At 38.6% G+C, this 26,531-nt stretch overlaps 1 protein-coding gene across 2 annotated transcripts in view; it reads left to right on the forward strand.

The window, feature by feature from the left end:
- The window catches only part of c6h8orf34 (chromosome 6 C8orf34 homolog), a 446,972-nt gene that overhangs the window by 163,883 nt on the left and 256,558 nt on the right, over positions 1-26,531 (forward strand). For both annotated transcript variants that reach the window (XM_051928738.1, XM_051928737.1), the window contains exons 6-7: positions 150-322; positions 16,769-16,935. In XM_051928738.1, coding sequence (XP_051784698.1) covers positions 150-322; positions 16,769-16,935 — 340 coding nt within the window. The remainder of the gene's footprint in view (positions 1-149; positions 323-16,768; positions 16,936-26,531) is intronic.

A 26,531-nucleotide genomic window follows, 5' to 3' on the forward strand; every position in this document is an offset into this window, starting at 1 on the left:
ATTAATCTGCTGTGGGTTGTATATGTTAGTCTGTTTTTTCTGAGACAGATTTTTTTTTTTATGTTGTTAAATTGCAAGTGTCCTTTACAAAATGTTGGTAGCCTGTAATTCATAAGATTAAGTGAGCTGGACTTTTGCTTTTTGTTTAGGATCCAAGAGCCTATAACTCTCCTCTCTTGAGACCCCGGGTAATTGGAGAGTGGGTAGGTCGTGAAGAGAATGATGCAGATCCACTGGCAGCAGAGATGTTGCAGCCTCCTGTGCCAAGAAATAAGAGTGAGCAATGGGAAACTGAAGAATGCAATAACAGCCCAGCTGGAAGGTGAGGATTTTCTCTTTGCTGAAGTGATTAAAAATTCTTGTTTCTAGTTGCAATATTTCATTTACAATGCATTTAATAAAACACAAAAGACACTAGGCCTAATATTAAGCATGCTTTATGTGTATTTTTTAATTATTGATGAACCAGACACAAGAGAAAAAAAGCCATTAATCACAGTGTCTGCCAAGAAACAGTATGGTGAATAAATATAACAAGGTGTGTAAAGCTGTTTTGTCATGGTAGGGTCCTAGGGTAACTGTTTTCCCTTTTGAGACTTTACTTTATTAAGCAGACCTGAAGAGAATTCCCAAAATCTCATCTATAACTGTTTATTCTTATCAGCCTGGCCACTGTTAGCATTGACTGCTTTTCTAGTTGAGTTTATCCCTCTTTCTTTAATGTCTGTTAGTCCAAGCAATTAGATAGGTTACCAAAAAATACAGGAGAGAAAAATTAATCCATGAATAACTAAAAAGAGTAAGGTTTATAATTGTGTTTTAAACATAAGCAGAGTTAAATGACTGTTCTGAATAATAAGCAGTTCATCTTCTGTACTTAGGCTACATAGATATCTGTCTTAGGATGTTGATTTGTCTCTGGTCTGACATGATCTGGCATGGTCCTTGGATGGAATAGTTGAGACACAACATGACAGTTTGTATGATTGAGGTACGTACTGTAGCAGAGACCCATCATGCCTCTGCAAACATCAATTTATCCAGCCCTTAACACACCTCTTGGATGAGTGGGGGTGTAGTATTTACAAATGATTCAGGTTTTTAGTACACACCAGCCCCCATTTGATCCCTAGCCATACTGTCCTTCCATCTTGGCCACCTGTATTCCTGGAAGGGGACGGCGGGGTACTTATGCTTTGAAAACTTTTCGTCCTTCCAGAGGCTCATAAATTGTACTTGTCCTTTTCTTTCATCTTTCATAGATGTCAGTTTATCTCTGTGATCAGTAATTATGCCCTTGTCCAGACCTGACTTGCCCAGCCTCCCTGCCAGGATAAACATTTTAAAATGAGATATTGTTAAGCATTAATTATATAAAAACCCCTATATGCTAGATATTGTTTTCAATTTCAAAATCATAGCATATATAATGTTCTAAGCATGTATCTTGGTCTGAATCAATGATTGATTGCAACTTATTTATAGCATTACCTAATAAAGTAATTCTAATTTAAATAAACAAAATCAATAAATGGACCAAAGGGCTTTGTATTGATGAATCTCACTGTCTAGTAATGTGTCTGTGTTGTTTATTGGAAAATAGACATAAATATTTGTTTGCTTCTATTCAATATACTGTGCAAGATTTGGGTGTTGACTTTGTTTCTTTTGAGGCCATATTGTGCATAACTATGCAGTAATTATGTGAGATCAATTTGGAGTTACAGGTTCACTTTCAATAATTTTCATCTTGCTCGATTTTTGGTATTTTTAGTATATTGAATAGTGAAGTTATTATCTTTCTGATCATACTAATAGACATTACATATTTTTCAAAGTATACAGATTTTTTTTAAGTATGGCTGAAAAAAGTTCTAATGAGATATTCAGTGTTTTGCTTGACTTTTTGTTTTAATTTAAATGCACATTCCATCAGGCACAATACTTTGTCAGGCCAACAAGAACAGATTTCTCCCTCTCTTGAACAGTCTCCCCTTTCTTAAGAGTTAACAAAAACTTGAACAGGAATCCGGACACTGGTTACTCCATTATAGATTCTCATTATCTTGTCCTGCAATAGAGGGCCTACCTTACCTTCTGCCTGTTTATGTTCAAAAAATCCCCACAGTTATAGCATAAGCCAGTGAAGAGGCAGCTCTTTATCTTTGCCCTGTATTTATGTTGCAGTCATAGACCACAAAGTAGGCACCTGCAGGACTTATAACAACTGAACTTTCTTTCCTGCCTGTTAGTGACTGACTAGCAGGAATCCATTTGAATGGCACAGCACACCATTCTCAGCTAGAAGGCTTTGCTAATACAATGTGGCTCTGTGAGCCAGTTAGTGGACATCTGGTGCTAATAGTTTGGTGACTGTATACCCCATTAGTGTCTGGGACAGTCTCCTATATCCACCCAAAGTTTAATGTATCCAAATAAAAGTAGAATAAAATGTAAATCGTTCTTAGACTTTTGCAATCCTGTAACTTGTGCCCTGCAGACAGGTATTTTTCTAGCGGTACATTGCTACACTACATTTATCAACAGTTATTTTCAAAACTGACCGATCAGATACCCTGAGATTGTAAAGCCCACTCCTGTGTTGCTATGTGCTCTTGCCAGGTATACGGCCTGCAAGAGGAAAATACATCCTGTATGAGCAGTTCCATTTTAGGAAAGGAAGGACATTTTAAGAATATTTTAAAATCCTATTATAAATAAATTCCTGATTATATTCTCCTGTCCTTCTTTAATATATTATAGCTGTTCAATATGTCATGAAGTAGTTTTTTAGGTTATGGCTTGATTTTTATGATAATGACTATAGTAACGTTTTGGGTTCTCTTTGCAGTGACATTTCTGTGTTAAGGGACAGTTGTGCAAAATAAGTAAAAAGCTTCCTTCTTAAGCAGCTTTTTTCCAATTATCTGTCATGTTTGTTTTTATTTTTCCAGTTGTCTGTACAGAAAGAACTGTGGTATGTATAGTATGTGAAAAATGTTTTTTAAATTGTTTGTCGGAGTACGTCTGACTAGCAAACACCTGGCCTCATGGTAGTTAGCTCTGCTGCCGAACGTTCAGTGTACAGTTCAATTCATGCAGTGTTTGTCGCATTGTGTGTTCTTTTTCATCTGTTCATGTTTTACATCTGGTCAATAGGTCATGAAGAAGTTTCTTAGGTTATGGCTTGATTTTAATGGTAATGACTATAGTAAAGTTTTGGGTTCTCTTTGCAGTGACATTTCTGCATTAAAGACCAGTTGTGCAAAATAAATTAAAAGCTTCCTTCTTAAGCATTTTTTCCAATTATCTGTCCTATGCTGAATGTAATTCCTTATCAAGAACAATATTGTTCTTATTGTTTGTAAAATAGTCTTCATGCTGAGTGCTGCAAGGCTGTTTCTGTCTGAGGGGATGAACCAAGCTGAATCAGGCTGTTGTCTATTTGCTTGGGTGTGTGTGTGATGGGAATTACTTTTAATTTAAATATATTTTTTTTAATTGCACATTTACATTTCTGGTTTGAACATTTCCCAATCTTTACCATGCAGCACTGGCCAGTGGTATGAAAAGTCCAGTACTATTTTATTCCTTAAGGGTAGTCATTTGGAAAAACAAGCAAGGAGATCATTATCAGAAATGCATCATTCATAAGACATTAGGCTGCATCTTCCCACACTAATGTTGGGGACCACACTACATTTGAAAAACCACCAAGACAGCCTACGATACTTCTCTTATAAATAAGCATGGAATCGTGGTATAGAGAGAACCTTGGTATGTATAGTATGTAAAATAAAAAAATGTTCTTTCAGTTGTTTGCTGGACTTCCTCTGAGGTCTGGCCTAACGGTAGTTAGCTCCACTACTGGATGTTCAGTGTACAGTTCAAATCATGCAATGTTTGTAGCATTGTGTGTTCTTTGCATGTTATTGTTGCTTGTCCTTTTTTCACCTCAGTGGCATTCGATTCCAAACTCAATGTGTTGCTGTTTCAATTTAGGCACTTCAAAGTGTTAAAATCAATATGGCTGTATTTTGTCAGATGATGATGATGATGTTGCGGGTATCACAATAATCTGATGCCAGTTGAGATAGACCAGGCATTGGTGTCTAATTGCTTGATTGATTGATTTTGTATGACTTTAAAGATGCACAAACCTGTGTGTTTTACTAGTCATTAGCAAATAAGGGATATACTATATATTATTAGTTAGGCAAGTTAATGTTTAAGTTAGAGAACACATAGGAGAAAATTCTGGTATGGCCTTACCAGAATATTCATGCCAAAAATAGAGTTGCCCTTTTGTAGTGTATAGGTTAATTATTGTGTTGTGCAAGTATTGTGTAAGTTTAAAATATATATTTTTTTCTCTTACAAATCCTTTACAGACTCCTTAATGTAGAAGTTTTGTATGCAACCAGGGCAGTGTTAGTTACAGATGTCAGTGCCCAGGGAACAGCATCATCATTATGGAAGTAACTAATTAGACTCTGCCAAAGATTAAATCATTAATCATACACAGAGCTCTGCTGCCAGAAGTGACTAAATTACATCAAGTTACATTTTTTATTAAATTAGCCCTGAATTACGCAAGTCTGGATACGCAGTGTGGAAAAGTCTTAAAATTAAGAGCCATGTCATGGTTTATTTTTCTTTTAAAAGTAGTTGCTATTTAGCACCTTTTGTGAAAATATGCTTTCTGTACAGGGAAAAAGAAGCACCTTGTGTGTTGATCTTCCATTCCATTTGTGAATTTTCCCTTGGGATTAATAAAGTATCTATCTATCTATCTATCTATCTATCTATCTATCTATCTATCTATCTATCTATCTATCTATCTATCTATCTATCTATCTATCTATCTATCTATCTATCTATCTATCTATCTATCTATCTATCTATCTATCTATCTATCTATCTATCTATCAGAAATTGACTTTGTTCAGATCACTTAATCTATTACAATAGTTAATGCAATGATCCGTAGTTGAGCTCCTCGAATCACTAACATTGTGTGCTCATGCATGTAGTTTCATGACAACCTTAACTAACAAGCACATTCATGGAAGTTCATGGTGATCTTGTTTTTATTTTTGTGGTGCCTTTCATTTTGAACATTAAATAATAAGCTTTACTGGCACATTTATGTGTTGGGCTCCAATGATAAATATTAATAAGCTGAGATGGGAATTCCTTTATGATATTGTTTGTTCTAATGATGTAAACCATAGATAACATCTTATTTTTGTGGTTTCTTGACTTCAGGTAGTTTGTAGTCAATGAATATCTTTGATAACCTTTAAATTATTTTTGGTATCATTATTTCAAACTGAGCTTATTTCAAAGGTCAGATTTCTGCAAAGATGATTCAGTTTTTAAAGAATATGGTTTAAGTCAGTTTTTAACATTTAACAGTTGTCTTCGTTCCACATCCTGAAATGTGTTGTTAAAATAATTAGGTATGAGCAGCCAGATTGGGTCGTGTTATTTTTCATGCAATTTCTGTGACTAACAGAGCCTGTTTGGTAAAATAAGTTGTTAGCGTCTGCTTGATACATTTACAGTTTGATACTTCTCTAAAGGAAAAAAGTTATAAAAATACCTTATACAGTATATGCATGTTTTAAAGTGTAATACTGTGAAATATTTATTGTGATGTTTGCTATAGAATAAGCCTATTCATTTATTACCTCATGTACATTATCTATTACTGTATATATTTTGAACATGGTATTACCATTGTGATGCTTTTGAGAACTGATTATAAATAAATATTAGAAACTCCTCTCAAAATGTTTGCACGGTAATTATATTTTTAAGTGATATAGGTAAGAGCTTCATTTATTTTATACCAAGTTCAGGGTTAGACAGTCCTGTATCATAACTATACTATTTTAATACCAAAACCGATATACTAGAAGTAAAAAACAGGATCCAAATGTAATAGTCCTAAGCTCAATTTGTTGCTGTCTATGCACAATTCAATTTTGCTCTTCAAGATACAGACTTGAAATTTCACACACAAATATTTCTCGCCATATTCAGTCTGAGCACAATAATTTTTCCCACTTTAAATTTATCAACACAGGAGTAGTGCCATGACACTTGTTGAAAGTAGTGTGATGCCTGATATGTTTGCCTTTCAGCCAGGAGATTGGGGTTCAGTTCTTGTTCATTGCATTAAACATTTTTTTAACTAAAAATTTTGTTCATGTTTTTGTCATGGCCAAAATCCATAGTGCATGGACCTATTTATTGAAATTTGGAGTTCTTTGCACCAGAAGAAAAAAACAAGACTGTTGTATACAAATATGTTTTCCAATACTAGCAATAGTTACGAGCAAAATGCCAGCTTAAAGGTAACATATTTTGATCAAATATAATTTGTAATTTTCTGTTTTACTTTCTTACCTGGTTAATGCTGGGTAACTAAAATAGTGCATGTGGATGTTTTTTTGTGTATACATATTATAATGTGTATAAAACATCCTGAGACCTGCTTAATCCACTTTAAGATTGCAGATGTCCTGAGAGCATGTGGTTCAAGGCAGTACCCAGGACCATTATGCTTACCACACAGTAGCTGTTAGGTGGTTAATGAGTGACAGAGAGAGTTAGCCAATTAGAGACAGGGAAGATTAGAGGGGCAGAATGGACAAGGAACATCACTTAAGAGAGGCCCAGCGAATCATCAAGCTAATTAAAAGAGCAAGCATAGTTATGGGACACAATCTGGACTGACCGGAGGTTGTTGTTAAGGAGAGGATGATAACAAAGCTGAGAGTCATTATGAACAATGTTGTACATCCTGCCTATGACACACTAACAATGAGCACTTTCAGCCAACAAGTCATTCAGCAGAAGTGTCTCAGGAAACTCTACTGGGTTTCCTTTATACCAAAAGCAATATGCCTCCCTGCCAAGCCAGATGTTTTCTTTCATTATAATTTTCTTCTTTTTAGTTATAATATATTGTCATAGGTGGCTGGGGGGGTGCCCCGGCCAGGATGCTTGTAGGACCGAAGGAGGGCTTACACCTCCCCCAGACCACGTGGAGAAGCTCAACCCTGTAAGGGCCCGTGGTCACCGCCTGGGGGCGCCCCAATGCCTTTGGAGCCCTGGACCTCAGCACTTCCGCCACACCTGTAAGTGCTGGGGGGAAGAGGATCGGGGACACCCGGAGTGCTTCCGGGTGCGCAGCCATCACTTCCGCCACACTGGGGAGTGCCGGTGGAAGATTGTCGGAAGGCACCTGGAGTACATCCGGGTGATTATAAAAGGGGCTGCCTCCCTCCATTCACGGGCTGGAGTCGGGAGTGAAGGAAGGACGAGGTCTTAGAGGAGGCAAGGAGGCGGCCTGAAGAGAGTGAGGCATTTGATAATTGGCCTGGACTTTTGGGGACTTTGGGGTTTGTGTTGCAATGTGTAAATAATAGGATGGCTAATAAACGTGTTGTGGGTGACTTAAACATGTCCGCGTGTCTGTGTCCGGGCCAAGCTCCACAACATATATATATATATATATATATAATAATACACATACACAGTATATATAATATAAATTTAGGGATCCTATTTGCAATAACTTTATCAGCAAACCCTTTTCACGTGAAAAATATTTCACAATCAACGGGAAACTTTTCTCAGCATTGCAATTACTTGCATCTGTAGATATGCCATAAAAAGAAGAGTTATTTATATCTCTAACAATCTCTGCAATAGTGTATGGTGCCACAACATTTTTTATTATTGCAGGACATTTAGTCCTAGCACTTAAAAATTTGCTTGCAATTTTAGAATCAGGAAATATTGTTGTTGGTAGTAGTACGTTTGTAAAGTCATTTGAACTGAATGACTGATGATGACGGACAGTATGGAAGGCCTTTGCAACTTCTGCGGCTATTATTTTACTTTCTTCATCTGTGTTTTTCTTGATCAAGAAGTTTATTTTACCAGCTTCTTTTGAAGTAGAGGCAATACAATGCTTGTGCTTTGCTGTTTCTATGTGTTGCTTGATATCAGACTTCCTGCCATGTTCAACACTGAAAGTGCAATTACATACACCACAGTTTGCTTCAAAACAGCTTCTGCCTTGTTTGATAAATGTCCATTCGCTGGAATATTCATCATGAAATTTACAGTTACATTTTTATTGCGAAATTTGTAAATGAACTAAATATGGGACATTTGGGTGTCCCTGAAAGGTCAGTACGAGACAGGGGACAAAATTATCTTAAAAGCCATTTATTTTATGCCACTTGTGTCTGTCCTGTTGAGTGTTTGGGCAGCTGGTGTGCCTCTATCTATCTATCTATCTATCTATCTATCTATCTATCTATCTATCTATCTATCTATCTATCTATCTATCTATCTATCTATCTATCTATCTATCTATCTATCTATCTATCTATCTATCTATCTATCTATCTATCTATCTATCTATCTATCTATCTCTCTATCTCTCTCTCTCTCTCTCAAGGCTCGAATTCAGATTTCTGATTTTTCTCTATTTTGTTTAGGGTTTATGTTATCATCATGAATTATTTAGTTTTCATGTGTTAATGTATTCTGCTATGTTCCCTGCATTTTGTGGGTGATTCCTCAACAGGCAGTGCTGACTGCCCTCAGATCTGTAAAGACTGAGGAACACCCACAATCCCTTGTGGTTCATTGTGAATGTACCTATGGTGGTGGTCAGTTTTCTTTTGTTTGTTATGATTTTCTGGCTGTGTGTGGCCCATTTTCCTCAATTTGTTTGCCTTTGCTTCTGGGATTACATTTTGGGATTGTGATTGCTTTTGATTGCCTGTTTTTGAATACATTGTCTCCTGTGTCCTTGTGCACTTCAGAGGTGTTTTTGTTTTACAGAGCTTTTTGTTAAAACAAACCTTTTTTATTTAGAAAGATTCTTAATTGCTCTCTTTTGGTACTAGCTGAACTTGGATGGTGTTTCCCCCTCCAGTGGGCACTTTCAGTATTTTTTGGGACTCATTGAGTTCTTAATATACATATGAAAGCACAGACACTACGCAGCAATGATTCTGTGAGTTTTTGTTTTTTATGCCACTCATTTTTATCATTTTAGCAATGTATTTTTGGTAGTATCTGCCTCACACAGATTTTTTTTCTGCTTATTTTGCCTTGGTGAAAAATAAGAAAATCAATAACAGCCTCCATTTTGTTTGGCATGTTTGAAAAGCACCTTGATCACATCCAAAGGACTGTTTGCCTTTTTGTTTTGTTTTGTGTAATAAATAAAATGAAATATGCTTTGGGCATTAATTCATTTAAAAAAAAAAAATGAAAGTACCCTGTGCCCTTCTTTTGATCAAATAGCTGTTCAGAAATAGTCTGTGAAGTGGCTATAAAACACTCCAGTCTCGTTAATTGATGAAGTTCATCCTCAGACCATCCAAAAACTTTTTTTGCTGTCTTTCATTATTGGAAGTTTGAAGGGAACAGCATATTAAGCAATTTCTTTATTTTTGTCTTTGTGTATTAATAGAAACCTGAAAGCTATTTATAAAACATAACATAAAGCAAAACCCTTCCCTTCACAAAATACACTAAATTTCAAAGAGACTGGATGAGTCATACAAAACACATTAATTATCACAGAGAATATAATGCTTCAGATGCTGAGACAGCCGTTACTATGTGATCTGAAATGTAAAGTATCGTTGATATTAATGTTTAGGTTTTAACAAAAGCTTTTACTGCTGACATTGAAAATGACTTGGTTTGTAAAGCTGTAGATTTATTTTTACTGCACTCCTGTTAAACTTCATATCATTACATCTAAGTATTGAATAAGACTAGAATAACATCTATTAAAAATATAGCAGTGTCGTAACACATTGAGCTGTACAGAGTCCCAAGACTTGAAGGAAAAATCATTAACAGTAAAATTAAATAAGAAATAACAGATGGCAGAGCAAATGTTACATCCCTGAAATTTCTGTTAATTGAAGTTAATTTCCATTTTCTAGTTCACAATATTTGTCATATAAATGTGGCTGAAGCTATTAACATTAAAAAAAAAGATACTAAAAATTCTCTTGCTGCCAGCACACTCTGTTCTGAAATAATGTGCTAGCATCAATTTCTATAATAACATGATTTAGATTTTAACTTTGACTGCTCACTGCTCACTGTGTCATTACTTTTGTGGTTTAATTACAGAGATGTTATTTAAAAATATGAAGATGTCCATCCGTTATCCAACCCGCTATATCCTAACTACAGGGTCATGGGGGTCTGCTGTAGTCAATCCCAGCCAACACAGGGTGTAAGGCAGGAAACAAACCCCGGGCAGGGCGCCAGCCCACTGCAGGGCACACACACACACATACACACACACACACACACACACACCAAGGACAATTTAGGATCGCCAATGCACCTAACCTGTATGTCATTGGACTGTGGGAGGAAACCGGAGTACCCAGAGGAACCCCACGCAGACACAGGGAGAACATGCAAACTCCATGCAGGGAGGACTCGGGAAGCAAACCTGGGTCTCCTAACTGTGAGGCTATGAAGATGTCATACTTGGTTAATTTGAGATATTTCTCAAGTATTGTGAATTTTAAATATTCCATTTGATTTCTGTGTGACATTGTGGAAAATTTTAAAAATCAAAAGAGAAAAGTCAGAGAAACTAAAGAAGTGACAGTGCTTGTTGTCAGACAGTCCATCCTCAACAGTGGCAGTCCATTTTTTCCCTCCTGTGAATTTTGGAGTATGTTGGTGGGAGGAATGGGGGGATGTCCTCCTAAACATAATAAGAGGAGTTTTTCACTGCCTTTGCCTAACTAGTTTAGGGTCTTGTAAAGTTCAGTGTTTGTCTGGTGGTGCTTTAAAATGAATTGCTACCACCACCCTTACTGTTACAAGAAAATGAATGGAATGTTTTCGGAAATGTTATGCTGAACGCTTAGAATAAAAGCTGGAGGATTGGATACCAAATGGCATTTCTCAAGTAGGAAGTGTCAGGTAACCAAAAGAGACAATGGCAAAAACAAGTTATAAGAATTAGGACAGACCATTAGATTAATTGAATCCAAATGGCACAGGTGTTTTCAGTTTAACATTTTTTTTTAATTCTCATATCTTGAGTTCTTTTTTGGTATGTTGACAGGTATATTATGTATGTCACTTGATAAACTGTGGGGATTTGCCTTGCAAGCAGGACTGCAGGGTCAGATTATGACACTGAGTGGGTTATGGTGATGCCAAAAAACAATGCAGCATGCTGGTACAGTGTGAGAGAGCACTACTGCGTGCCAGTGAGGAAAAACTGGTGGTGTTTGGAGGTGATGACATGTACTCTCAAGAATAGCATTCTGTAATGATGACCTCCAGTGCCATCCAAGATGAATAGAGTGACTGATGTGCTGAATTAACAGAAGAATAGTTTTTCACAATATACAACATACTGACTGTGATGAGTGGGACCATTTTGCCCTTTTAAAGTACACCACTGTCTGAGTGAGCCAACCCTTTCAAGGACTACGGATAAGTATGCAGTGATAAAGAAGGTTGCAGGAATTCCGTTTGTATAGCCAAAGTGGGTGTCTCCTACCCCAAAATTGATTTTTGTCCTAGGAGTAACTCCTGAAAGAATTCAACATTTCCTCAGTCTATAAAGAAGTCCGTCAGAAAAAAAAGAGAAGTCAGGGTAACGAGAGAGGGAGAGAGACTGGAAGTGAAAAGGCAAAATTAGGGGAGTGAAGAAGTGGATGAGCCAAGGCATTGACCAACAACATGCTATCAATTGACCTCTCATCTTATACTTTTATCAGGGTGTTCTAAACAAAAAAACTTCAAATACTAAAACCACAAAGTCAGTCTTGACTACTGATCAAAGTACTTTGGTGCCAAAAACACATGAGCAACACTGTCCATTGTTCCTAGTCATGACCCTCCAGGTATCTCTGTCATTGTTCTAGTGAGGGCTGAAGTCTTTCTAGAATCATTTCTATCTGGGTGAAGGATACTGTATATGCACTAACAGTCATTGTACTGAGGCACCAGGACAAACTAAAACTTCATGGCAACCAGCTGGGAAATTGTCAGTATCCCAAAACTTTTCCACTGCCACTTCCATTTAGCAACTCCAGAGGAAAGTATGAAGGCATGAAAACCCACAATCCAAAGCATAGCACCTCATCTTTGAAAAATGGTGGTGGGGATTCTATGATCTGGACAGATATGGCTGCTACAGGTACTGATTAATTTATCTTCATTAATGATGAAAGTGCTGATGGCAATAGCACAATGAATTATGAAGTGTACAGAAACATTTTATCTGCTCAAGTTCAATGAAATGCCTACCGTGTTATTGGACAGTACTTCATCCTACAGCAAGATATTGGTCACATATACTCACCGGCCACTATACTGTTCAACTGCTTGTTAACACAAATACCTAATTAGCCAATCACATGGCAGCATCTCAATGCATTAGGCATGTAGACATTGTCAAGACGACCTGCTGAAGTTCAAACTGAGCATCAGAATGAGGAAGAAAGGTGATTTAAGTGACTTTGAACCTAGCATGGTGGTTGTTGCCAGACGGGCTGAGTATTTAAGAAACTGCTGATCTACTATGATTTTCACGCACAGCCATGTCTAGGGTTTATAGAGAATGGTTTGAAAAAGGGAAACTAATCCAGTGAGCAGCATTTCTCTGGGTGAAAATGCCTTATTGATTCCAGATGTCAGAGGAGAAACGCCAGATTAGTTTGAGCTGATAGAAAAACAATAGCAGCTCAAATAACCACTCGTTGCAACCAATGTATGCAGAAGAATATCTCTGAATGCACAACACATCAGACCTTACAGCAGATGGGCTGCATCAGCAGGAGACCACACTGGGTGCCACTCCTGTCAGCTAAGAGCAGGCAAATAAGGCTACAATTCGCATGGGCTCACCAAAATTGGACAACAGAAGATAGGAAAACGTTGCATGGTCTGATGAGTCTCAATTCCTGCTGCGACATTTGGATAGTAGGGTCAGAATTTGGCATCAACAACATGAAAGCGTGGATCCATCTTGCCTTGTAACGGTTCAGGCCAGTAGTATAATGGTGTGGGGGGATATTTTCTTGGCACACTTTGGGCCCCTTAGTACCAATTGAACATTGTTTAAATGCCACAGCCTACCTGAGTATTGTTGCTGACCATGTCCATCCCTTTATGGTCGCTACTTCCATTAGGATAAAGCGCCATGTCATAAAGATCAAATTCTCTCAAACTGGTTTTTTGAACATGACAATGGGTTCAGTGTATTCAAATGGCCTTAACAATCACCAGATCTCAATCCAATAGAGCACCTTTGAGGTGTGGTGAAACAGGAGATTCGCATCATGGATGTTCAGCCAACAAATCTGCAGCAACTGCGTGATGATATCCTGTCAATATGGTCCAACATCTCTAAGTAATGTTTCCAGCACCTTGTCAAATCAATGCCATGAAGATTTACAGTAGTTCTGAAGGGAAAAGGGGGTCCAACCCGGTACTAGCAAGGTGTACCTAATAAAGTGAGTGCATATACTGCTAAAGCAACAAAGGAGTTTTTTTAAAAGCTAAACATTTTAGAATTCTTAAATGACCAAGTCATTCATCAAATCTAAATCTTTTTGAGCTTGACATCCATATGCTGAAGAGAAAAGATATTCTGCACCTTGTGATATTTGTGAATTGCAGACTTCAAGAAGTCATTGCAAAGAACTAAACATGACTGCTTGAATATAGAGTGCTTTCCATTGATAGGTCCCAAACACTATGGTGCACAGAAATGTGGAGATTCTGTGGAATGTTTTAACTGTGAAAAAAATGGATAATAATACTCTTTAATAATATGAGAATGTGTGCTTTAATCATATCTGAATTGTTTGATTATAGATTTTGAACTATGGAGCAGGGGCAAATCAAGGATAAAAAGCGTCTTTGTACGAAACCTTTATGGAGGGCACTGTGTCTGTAATTATTCTAGCTAACATATAACCTCCAGCTGTTTCCCTTCCAATGAAGTAATGTTTCTCATTTCTAAAGACCATTTTCACTGCCAAAATCAGGTGTCTCTGCCATGTTATTGACCCAGCTTCACATTACTTTTTCAGGCAGAGCAAACTTCACCTATCTCTCTGACGTTCTCTTTACTTTTATTAGACCCATCGCAGAAGTGTGTTCATCTTTTTATCTGATATGAAAGCCTGCTTTAGAATGCTAAAGAACAAGAACAGTACCAGCTTTGTTCTACACACTTCAAGAGCCAGATGTTATTTCTCATGTTTGTTGAGGTTTTTGTTCACTATTTATGCTTGTAGGTTCACCGTGTCACTACAGGTGAAATGAACTCTGTTTTAACAATATCCCCATTTCAATGGTTTTTTTTTTTTTTTTGGTTGTGCCAATTTTTTAAACCGCTAAAGTTAGAAAAAAAACCTCATTACAGCGAAGTTCATTTTATCTGCAAAATTATCATGAAAAACTCGGCAAAACTTATTTCTTCTGGCTTTGGCTCAAACATCACAACTTAGGAGCTCCTCTGAACAGCCAGTTGGATTGTCACCTGGTTTACTCGACATTCATCACGCAGAGCTTGAAATACGGGATACTGCAGACCAGAGACGTTGTGGATGGATCTACTGGCAGGAAAACTGTCAATCAGATTAGAATAGAGTTGTATTTGCGGAGCACGGCAGCTCTGCCACAGCTCGACTAGATTGATGATTCATTTTTGACTCGCCCTTCAGCAAGAGTGCTGACTGCTAAGCTTCCGTTGTATTTATGCTACTCAGCCAGATTCCAGTGTGTTTCTTAAATTTGCCAAGATTTTACCCAGTGAACACCTACACACCATAATCATTTATTTTTATTTAGTTTAATTTGAATGCATCTTTGAATTTTGGGCTTGCAAATTTATGCATCCAAAGACTGTTGTTTTCAAATGTGACTTCAAACTTCCTCAGACTTTTTATCATGATCTTTTTATGTGATACTGTTTATGTAACTCAAATGGGGCTTGCTCTGGAAAGTCTGCATGATGGACACCAAGTAGCAGTTTTTGATAACAAAAGTGGTGCATCCTCTGGACTCCAAGGGGAACTGCCGTCCCTACTCCCTGGACTTTAAAGTTATAATTCTGACTACATGCTAATGACAACCATGTGGCACTGTTTATGTAACTCAAATGGCTTCAGCTCCGGAATACCAAACATCATTCACAAAATGTACATCAAGGGACTTTTGCCTTTTTTGCTCTATGGAGCTTCATAATTGTTAACAAGCATTTTTGTAGAAATAAACATTTTTATTTTTATAAACCTTTTGTGTTGCCCTTATATCTAGTTGGGGTTCAATAGTATACCCCTCCTTACTGGGCTTCTTTGGAAGTGTTTATGAAACTTATTGGGATTTATGTGTTTTTGGACAATATAATTCATTTTTTTTGACTTGGTTTACTGTTTTAGTGTTTTGTTTCTAGAGACAATTTATCCTTTGTTTAACAGATTTTGACAATTCTTGTTCAGACTTTGCTCACAGTTTTGTTCTCTTGTTTTAGAAAACAACATTTCAGAGTTTTAAATACTGACTCTCATGCACATCTGGTCCATTTGAGACCATTCTGATGTTACTCACTAAGTATTTCCAGCAGGCAATTCAGAAAAGTCGGCGGCAACTAAAGAAAAGCAGGTGAATCCAGGACTATGTTGTGGTCCAGTCAAGTGACTTGCATAACCCAATTAAAATATTTATGTTCATTTTATTTGAATTTACTTTTTTTGTTCTGTTTTCACTTAACCTGATACCATGACTGTTCTCCTACTGGTGTAATATGAACATTGTGATCATCGCAGTTGACACTCGTATTCATTTTAAACTGCAAGTGGACACACCTAAATGAACATTAACAGCGCCAGATGGTTGGAAAATCACTTTAAAGAGGGAAAACACAGGAATCGCCAATGAGACTCATGGTGGTATCTTATTAATTGCTTCTTCTGAGAGAAACCAATAAATAAATAAATGAGCTCGTCAAAAAGAATCGACATCCAAGGAATATGGTAGTACAGTGTGCGGTCCAGCTATTTATTTGACTTGAATAGTGTTCTACCAAAATGGGATCATTCAAAGTTTAAAACTTTGTTAAAAATGTAGGGATTTTGTAGATAATCAAACAAAAGTATGTAGATTTGATTTACATGCCTTAAGTTTACATTAATGTCTTTATTAAATTGGGAAATTAATATGCACCTTCATTGTAACCCTTGTACTGTAAGGACCTCTTACTCTTGACTTACACACATAAATGATATTAAAGAATTTGATCAATGAGATTGTAAGTTTCAAAAACTTTTGGTGAAGCTGAAAACACAGTAGCTTTTGGTATTCAGAGCCATTTTTGAAATGTGAGCCATTTCTGAAGGCAGTACCCTCGTCCCATCTTGTGAAGCTTGGTCCATTAGCTCATCAAATGTGTAAACTATGTCTGCTTTTACTTGACTTTTCATAGTTAGCTTGATTCTTATTCATTAAATTAATTTTCTGTTTTTAAATACTTTTTTCAGATCTTAACAAAGATGCAGGGGCTTACCATATTGATAGCAAGTTGAAGATTAATTAAAATTGCAAATTACATTTTAAAGTATTAAATGTGCTTACTGGCATTAGACCAAAACAGATTAATTTTTGGTAGTTTTGCTACCAAATGTGAAATGAAGTTCTGCAAGAGTAACTCTTTTTTATTTTCCTCCAGTGTGAAATTGGAGCCAAAAAGTAAAGGTTTAAAACAACAACAGCAGCACCACAAGAAACTGTTGGCAGCAATGTTGTCCCAAGATTCTTTTGATTCTGTACTCAGTAACACTCCCTCCATGAATGAAGATGATATTGATGATGAGGATGATGCCATGGAGCTGCTGGGTAATAACCTTTATTTTTTATAGCTGAATGTCCTGTTTATCAGTATTTCATGATTCTTGCAATCCTTTGAGTTTCAAATGTGATATTTATTAAGGTTTTCATTTTTCACTACAAAGTGCAGGATGTTGCAATATTTTGCCTTTTGGCACCAAACCCAGGAGGAACTCTATCACAACTCTTAAACAGAGGATCCTTTTTACTTTTTGAGGCAATTGCTGACACAGTAGAATACACTGGTTTTGTTTATTTTATTCTTTTTTTAACACTAAGTAAATATTTATACACTGATGTCAATGTAAAATTGATGTTCCATCTTGAAGGTTGAAACTACGTATTGTTACTTTACTGTGCTTTAAAGTTTTATTTTGTAACATTCTACAAGGTCACCTCTGCATGTCAGGCAATCATTAACGGTTTGGCCACACGAATACTTTTGACAGCATCTGTATGCTGCTGTGGAGAAAGCTTTTAATGCTGTTGCAGAGACAGCCATTTGTATGATTCTTTATACCTTTTATTTTCTGTGATTTCTTCTCTTTTTTAAATTGTTTTAGCATTAAGGCATAAAAAGATGTCTTGTTACAGGGCGCATACCTACGTAAAATATTTTGTCTGTTAAACTCACAACTGGTTAAAGCATTTGAATCCAATTGTTGTCTTGTACAAAAGTAGTTGAAACTGCCATTTTGTTGTCCTTAACTTGTAAACCCTAATGATCTTATTTATTTCATCTGCTAAATAGTAACAAGCTAGTCAAGCCCCTAGCATGCATAAAGTGTGCCGATTGTACAATCAGATATTGCAGAGGTGTCAGTTACAGTAATTCCAAAGAATTATCCAAGGCAGGGGACGTGGACCCAAAGTTGTGGAGTAATTATTTTAGAAAAACTATCTCATTTTCCAAAATGTATTGTTGTGGCGTGATTTCTACAGACTAATGACTGGCTGTTGTGAAGTGGACTCAGTGTCGGCAGCAACCTGGTTGGCTTAATGCAGATTAATTTTTCGCCCTATATAAAAAGGCTTGGTAGTTTCTGTAGCACCCCCTAGCAGCACCCCTGGAACACAACAGGGCTGAGCTGACAAATACCAATTTCCATACAGCCCTGTGGAACCTGAGGCACCATTGTACCCCAGGAGGGCTGCCAAAAAGCATCTCCCCGGTCCTTTCATTAAGCAGGTGTCCTGACCAGGTAATGATCCCAACCGTTTCTCACATTATATATTTAAATATATGGTAAAGGATGGTGCACGTGGGTGGTGTCCCAGCCGAGATGGGGCGTGGCTCCTTATCTAGATGGGAGACAGTCCATTGGAATCTCCAGAGGAAACACAGGGTGTTCCGTGCTTTAACTAAGAAGACGACAGTAGATGCCAGTTTGCAACTGGGTACGCTGCTGTCCTGGCAGGATCAGATCAAGAAGCAATACCCAGCTGGGCGGCCAGTTTGACAGAAGAACTACATGCTCCCTCGATATGTTAGGTGGCAGCATCCCTGGGCAGTGCTAACTGTTTGGATACCCACAAAACATGCTGAGAACTGTAGTCCCTTGGGGCAACCTTGTTGAGTTATGGTATCTGCAGGTATCTGGGTGCCCCCTGGTGGTGACCACAGGCCCCTATAGGGTTGAGCTTCTAAGCTATGTTCCCGTGGTCCCCAAAGCCACCAGGGCGGTCGCCCCCTCGTGGTCTGGAGGAGGTGTGTGTGTGTGTGTATATATATATATATATATATATATATATATAATTTGCAGATGGAGATCCACAAAGGGAGAAAAATTAATCACGTATCATAAAGTAGTCTTTATTCCTGAGCTTTCAACCCCTGCCAGGGGTCTTCATCAGAGGATAATGCTTAGACTTACAAGAATCAAAGGCAATATATAGCAAAAAATTACGTGGGGTGGGGTGGGGGGGGGTAATTAAGTCAGTGTGGTCAGGAACATCACAATGCCGTCAGAAGAACTATATGCATACTAAATCAACAGGACATACATTTAACTGGGACAATGTACAAGTAAAATTCAAGGCCAGTGCTAAAAGTGCCAGAGAGCTGGCCGAATCCTGGTTATCAAATGAGAACGCCATCAACAGACACTTGGACATAAATCCAGCATATGCAAACTTAAGAAGAACATATTCATAATAAACAAGACTTTACACCCAATACAATCACATATATATTTGTGTGTGTGTGCGTATACATTGTATTTAGGAGCAAAAAACAAAATTGTGAAATAAACCATGTTAGGGGCAGAGCCAGATATAAGTAAACTGAATCAGGTCAGCTTTAGAATGAGCTGCCTGCATGGGCACAACTGAAGCTTCATTGGGATTGGCCGACTACTTAGATGAGGCAGAAATGACTCAGCTGCTGATTGGTAGATAATATACAAGTACAAAGTCAAGGCAGAGAGAGGCGGGTGGTAGATCGTGATTGCACAGACTAAAGAGAAGTACAGATGTATACACAAAACACACAACTGTAGCCTTCTTGCTGGATTGTGCAGAAACAAAAACAGCTGTCCTGTTAAGTGGACTGTAGGCCTAGCAGCACAACAACATGGCTACTGCTTACCCTGAGACACTTGGCTTATTAATATGATTAAGTACAATTGGCAGAAAAAAATGCTGTAAAAAAATTAGTAAATAAACAATAATAAATAAAAATGTTTAAGGCATTTTCCTGTAAAAATCTGTTACATTTAGACAAAAACGTGCCAAAAAATAAAACTGAAATAAAGTATTACTTTTTCATAAATACTGAATTATTCAGTAAAGTTTAGAAGTGTTAAAGTAATGGACCTTTATAATGTGATCACATATACTCGTATCTCATGGTTTACTGTTTTTGCACCATAATGAAGACACCCTGAACTGTGAGCTATTAAATTACTTTCAGTTCCTAATTCATTGCACTTTTGTCTCGTGTAGCCTTTGGAAATCAATGAATCTTTGACGTGTGTTTATAAATCTCCTCCCACTCATTCTTCATAATAGTTGAGGGGAATGATTATAATTAATATGGGACAAAAACAGATGATTACTAGATTGTTTAAAAGTCACTGACACAAAGTCAGCATTAGCAATGGAAAGTATTGGTCAAATTAGTCTTTTAATTATTTTCCCTATTTCTGTTTGTGAAATTTGTCAAAAGTATAACAGTAGCATACAATTTTTTTCTCATACTTGGTATAGTATTAAAACATTGTGTTGTGAAGCTGTTGATTGGTTTTGCCTGCATATCACATCATCTTTTTTTCATTGAAAGTAACAGCATCCTTTCTTTTCAGTGATGCAGTTAGTTAAAATATTAATGAATGGAAAAGGCAGGAGGTGGATGTTAGAAACTTGAGTTTCACTTGTATTATTTTCTCTAGTATCACTTTTGCACTCAAGGATAGGGCAAAAAGGTGTCCGGACAAGCCAGGCTCAGGGGCTTCTGCTGAACCCCAGTTTCACCAAATACATAAGTCATTACATTGTCCTAAAAGGCCAGGTATCAGTTTCAGATATGATCTATCAATCCTGATATTATAATAACAGCACTTCATATAAATTTACATTTGATGATTTTATCCAAAGCAACTTACAAAAGAGGTAAACATAATCGAGTGACATTAGGCTAAGGCCTGTTTGTTCAGCAAGTATAGTAGGACAGGTAACAAAAGTTGATTGTCACAAGTGAAAAGAGGTAATAACTAATAAATGTACAAACATAGATTAACAATCAATACAGCAATTAACCTTAATGTTACAAGAAGTCAATCAACAGTATGAAAGATCACAGAGCAAAGATTTTTTTTCTTCAGTCAATTACCGATATTCACAGAACAGATGGGGTTTCAATTGCTTCTTAAACACAATGAGGGACTCAGTAGTTCGCATGGAAGTGGGTAGCTCATTCCACCAACTTGGAACCACACACCAAAAGAGTCTTGATTGAGACTTGATGCCACGCAGAGGCGGAGTCACCAGATGCTGTTCACTGGCAGACCAAAGTGGGCAAAAAGGAGTATAACACCTTACCAGTGTCTCCATATACACAGATGCTGACCCACTGACTACTCTGTAGGCAGGCATTAGGGATTTGAACTTATTGCATGCTGCTAGAGGGAGCCAATGTAGCGACCTGAAGAGAGGATTGACATGTTCCCACCTCGGCCAGTTAAATACAAGATGGGCTTCTGCATTCTAGACTATCTGCAGCGGCTTGATAGCACATGAGGGTACTCATGCCAGAAGTAGGTTGCGGTAATCTTGACACGACAAGACCAAAACCTGAACAGGAAGCTGTGCTGCATATTCTGTCAGGTAACGTCTGATCTTGCCGATATTGTACAATATGAATAGAAATGTGCTCAGAGAAAGATAACTGCTCATCATTCGCCTCCCAAGGTTTGTACAGACTTGGCAGGTGTTGGCAACAGTGAACCAAGCTGTACAGAGCTGGGGAGTTGAACAGACTGGCTGGCTGTGATCACAAGAAGCTCAGTTTTTGCCAGGTTGAGCTATAGATGGCAGTCCTTCCTTCCTCCAGGTTGAAATATCAGTAAGACATGTGGACACTCTTGCTGATTCCTTGTTCTCCTGAGGATGTAATGGCACGTATAGCTATGTATCATCAGCATAGCACTGATAAGAGAGCCCTTGGGATTAGATAATGGAGCCCAGTGAGGTGGTGTACAGAGAGAAAAGTAGAGGTCCCAGCATCAATCCTTGGGGCACTGCTGTGTAGGTGTGATGCACCCTTGACAACTCTCTACACCTGGACACACTGTAGGATCTGGCCGAGATGTAGGACTTGAACCATCCAAGACCAGAACCAGTGATGATAAGGTCAGAGAGGGTGGCAAGGAAGATGTCAAGGTTGACCATATTGAAGGCAGAGGAGAGGTCTAGCAAGATCAGGACCAATGATGTGTTAACTCTACCAAGTTGCAGCTGGTCGACCGCAGTCAGTTGAGCCAGCTCAGTGGAGTGGTTCCTCTTGAAGCTGGACTGGTTGGTATCAAGCGATCCATTCTGTACAAGGAAGGAAGGAAGGAAGAAACCTGGTTAGAAACAGCACGTTCAAGTGTTTTGGAAAGAAAGAACAGGGGAGAGACAGGCCTGTAGTGGTTAACTTGGGATGGATCGAGTGTTGGTTTTTTGAGGAGTGGGGTTATTGGGGCGTGTTTGAAGATGGTCGGAAGTGTGCCCGAACTGAGGGGAGGTGTTAATGGTGTGCGCAATTGCAGAAATTAGTGAGGGGGAGATGGCCTGAAGGAAATGTGAGGGGATTGAGTCAACAGGGTAATGGAGTGATTGGAGAGGAGGTCAGCACAGAGTGCAGAGAATGTGGAGAATGTTGGGTGAGGAGGCATAATGGGTGGCAGTGAGGGTGAAAACTGACTGCTGATAGCACGCACCATATCCTGAATGAAGGTAAAAAAGCCATCAACAGACAAGCATGTGTGGGGCAGGGTTAAGAAGGGAGGTATGTTGGTGGAGCTGTTAATTCTGGTCTGATAGAACCTTACCTTAAAGAAGGGTTTGGACTACCTGAGCCGTTGACTTCCTCCATTTCCTTTCAGCTGTCCTGAGCTCAGTCCGTTAATTGCGGAGTGCTTTAGAAAACCAGGAACAGGATCATCTTTTGCATGCAGGCCTGGAAGAGAGAGGACTAAAATTGTCAGGACAGGAGGACAGAGACAAGTATGGGTTGTCAATAATAATATGAATGATAATCCATTTATATATTTTCTTAACCTGGTTATCTAAGGCATGGCTGCAAGACAGTTGGAACCTATCCCATCAAGCATCAGGTGCCAAGCAGGAACAATCCTTGGATAGGGTGCTAGAGACTAACAATATTAGTAGTAATAGTAGAAGTATTATCATCATCTTCACTATAATATATTCTGTTTATAGAACACCCTTTACATTTGTTCTTTAGAGTGCTAATCTGCTGTCCATCTGAGTTCTATTGTAAATGTCTCAAGATCAGCAGCGTACAATCCCCTCTGTTGTTCCCTGGGTCATCTGCATACCTTACAAACACATAAAGGACCATACTGTATATCTTCATCAAGATTTGGGCCACTGACCCTCATTTAGTATAAAGAGACCATCATTTGACCTTAGTAGGGCATATGTGCTGCTATATACAGTGGAATTAATTCAAGCTCCCCTCCAGACCACTAGGATTTCCCACTAACTGTCCTTTGGAGATTTTCCTTTCTTTACAGTTGCAGGGTCACCAACCTTGGAATCAATACCAATAGCTAATTGCTTTGCTAGGTACTCTGAATGTTGTGCTCTGACATTTGGTAACAGAGATGTAACTGTCTTTCAGAACGTCTCTAGTAAATGTTAATGATAATGTTGTTGCCACAATCACACTTTGTTTCAAACTATCATCCCCTACTCTGACATTCAATATGGAATTCAAATATTTCTGTTTGCAATATTAAATTACAGTCTGCTGTTTCATTTTGATAAATCCATCCATATAAGCATTTTTAACTTGACAAACATAATTCAATGTAAGCCCGGAATTGGTTCCTGCCTTGTGCCCTGTGTTGGCTGGGATTGGCTCCAGCAGACCCCCGTGACCCTGTGTTCGGATTCAGCGGGTTGGACAATGGATGGATGGATGGATAACATTCTTAAACTTGCTTCATTGAGCCAATGGTTAGGTGTGGAATCGAGTGCTCAGGCCTGGATGGAGTATTAATACATCAGAATGTACCCTTATACACACACACATTAACACTCACACTGTAGACTGTGCAACTATCCCAACACAAATGTCTAAGAGTTGTGAAAGGAAAGCAGAGCACCCAAGGGAAAACCACATAGCCACGTGAAAACAATCCAACAAGGCAATGGTAGGGTACAGGATTCACAACCAGGATGCTGCTGAGAATAGGCATGGCCTCTGCTATGGCACCGTGAAGAATTTGTGGGTCCCCCTCCCTGAAAAATAGCATTTGCCATTGAATTCCTATGTAACATTCCACTTTCACACATGTAACATTTTTGGGTGAATATAAGCCATGTGAGAAGTAGTCCTATTTTACTGTTACATTTTTGTCAATTTCATAAACATGGATGTTTTCTTCTTAACATAAAAAGCTCATGTCTAAAGAGGCACACATCTTGTTAAGATATTTTCACACGGTTAATTTAAAAGGATTTTTTTTTTTTATTGCTCAGATAAACTTACCAAATGATCCATCCTGAATATGTCCCATTTGCACTAAATGAATAAAACAATTTTACCACACAGACACACACTAAAAGATGCTTGCTGCTGCTGTGCTTCACATCATTTCAGTTAAGGATGTGTGCAAATGCGTGAGCTCATGATGGATAGAAACAGAATCAAGAAACTAAGGTCAGAGCTGTTGGTCTGAGTGGATTTACTTCTGTCTGTGTTCTTTACATTGGAACATAGAAACATGGAGCTCAAAGGACAGGAGACCGGACTGGTGAGAATGATGTGCAGGTTAGGAGGCAAAGCAGTGGTTATAAGTGTGGAGTAAACGCTTTCTGAAAAGTCTGAATTTGTGTTTTTTTGCTAATCATACTTCTCTAAAACATCAGATCTGTTTTATGTATGAATGAATAAATGAGAATTGAGCTTCAGTATGAAAGTAGCCTTTTTGGTTTCAAAAGTTAAATGCAGTGGTTTAACAACGGTTCAGTTGCTCTCAACAGCACTACATGTTCAGAAAAATGAATAATAATCTGAAACAGCAAAAATGACCAAAATAATTCAACAGATTAAATAGACCAAATCAGGACACTTCACATTGGCTGATAACTATTAATCCTAAAACTACTTGCGGTGAAAATATAGTATAAACAAAAAAACCCTAAACAAGCAAACCCAGACTTGAGCCATCTGGATCCTAATAAATCTTTGCCAATTTCTTCTGTCAGTCTCTAGAAAATGCTACATGGGTGTTCTCCTGTATCTCAAAGTAGTGTACCTGTTTGCTGATGTTAGAAACTGCTGAAACAAATGTTTAGAGTCTAAATTGAACCAGCGCTGTTACCTTGCAGTTTTGTTGCAATGGAAAATTGCTGTAGCATTAACATATAATAATGAAACGGTTTAAGACCTGTGGTGAGCGGCTGGGGGCAGTACACAGCCGGGATGCCTGGAAGGACCGGTAGAGGGACTATGCCTCCTCCGGACCACGAGCGGGCAGCCCCCGTGGTTGGTATGGGGACCATGGGAACAGAGCATGGAAGCTCAACCCTATAGGGGCCCATGGTCACTGCCAGGGGGCGCCCAGATGCCTATGAAGCCTGGGCCCTCAGCACTCTGTGTGCTGGCGGAAGGAAAACCAGGGACACCAGGAGTGGTTCCGGTTGCTCAGCTGGCACTTCTGTCACACCAGGAAGTGCCGCCGGAAGTTCATCAAGGGGCACCTGGAGCATATCCGGGGCAACATAAAAGGGGCCGCCTCCCTCCATTCATCAGCTGGAGTCAGGTGGAAGTGGACGTAGCTTGGAGGAGAGGAGTGGAGGCGGTGAAGGAAGGCAAGGAATGGAAAAAGCCCGGACTGAGGGGGTGTGGTGCAGGGGAACCAGGTTGTGTGCGGACACTGTAAATAATGTAAATAGAAATAAACCGTGTGTGGTGTTTAAACCTTCGGTGTCTGCCTGTCTGTGTCCAGGCTGGTTCCCACAGACCCCAATGTTGTTATTTACTTATCTATTCAGATGCTGTATATCCTCATTTCTGGCGGGATCTGGAGCTGTCAGATTGCTCAGCACATTGTTAAAAATAAACTTGTGGTCGTCTGCAATGGGCAAGGAGAACAAAGAGGAGAAGCCTTTTCTGTTATCTGACGTTCAGTAATCTGTTAATGACACAGGCAGCATTCACTAATTAGCTCTTCAGCTGATACTTTAAACGTAGATGTTATCTTTGATAGTTTGTCAATGGCCTGTTGCGCAAGTTGCTTCATTTGGACAGTGCTTGGTTATCTTCTTGGATCTCCATGTATAATATTTCCTACTCTTGAGTTTTCCTAATACCATTCATATCAATTACAGATCATAACCAATTAGAGATTAGTAAATCATGTCTCATTTGCGAATTTTAATGCACTGAAATAGATGTGTTGTATGTTTATATAGTGTCTTGGGACCGGGCTGACAACAAGGGTTCCAGGTTCAAATAATCAAGTGGTTTATTGCACACAATACCTCCAAAGTAGCACAATTACAAATCACAGGTTCTCTCTCTGTCTCTCTCTCTCTCCAAAATACTTCTCTTCTTATCACTGCACTGCCCTCCTCCAGTCGAGAGTTGCTCTGCGTCCTCCGACTAGCCTGATTAAGGGAGTGCGCTCGGTTTTATTATGGACTTGGGTGTACTTCTGCTGCCAGGGCTACAGCCTGATGGAATTATTTCCTGGTCATACGTAAGTCTCATAAATTGGGGAGCACATCTCCTGACAGTGCCCCCTTGTGGCACCCATGGTCCCCAGTAGGGCTGTGTTGCTGGATAACATCTCTCAGCATTCCCTGCTGGTTCGTAAATGCGTGCCGATACAGTGGGCTGCTGCCATTTTGTGTAATGGGGGAATAATGTT

Source organism: Erpetoichthys calabaricus, chromosome 6 (genome assembly GCF_900747795.2).
Source record: "Erpetoichthys calabaricus chromosome 6, fErpCal1.3, whole genome shotgun sequence".
Taxonomy (NCBI): Eukaryota; Metazoa; Chordata; class Cladistia; order Polypteriformes; family Polypteridae; genus Erpetoichthys; species Erpetoichthys calabaricus.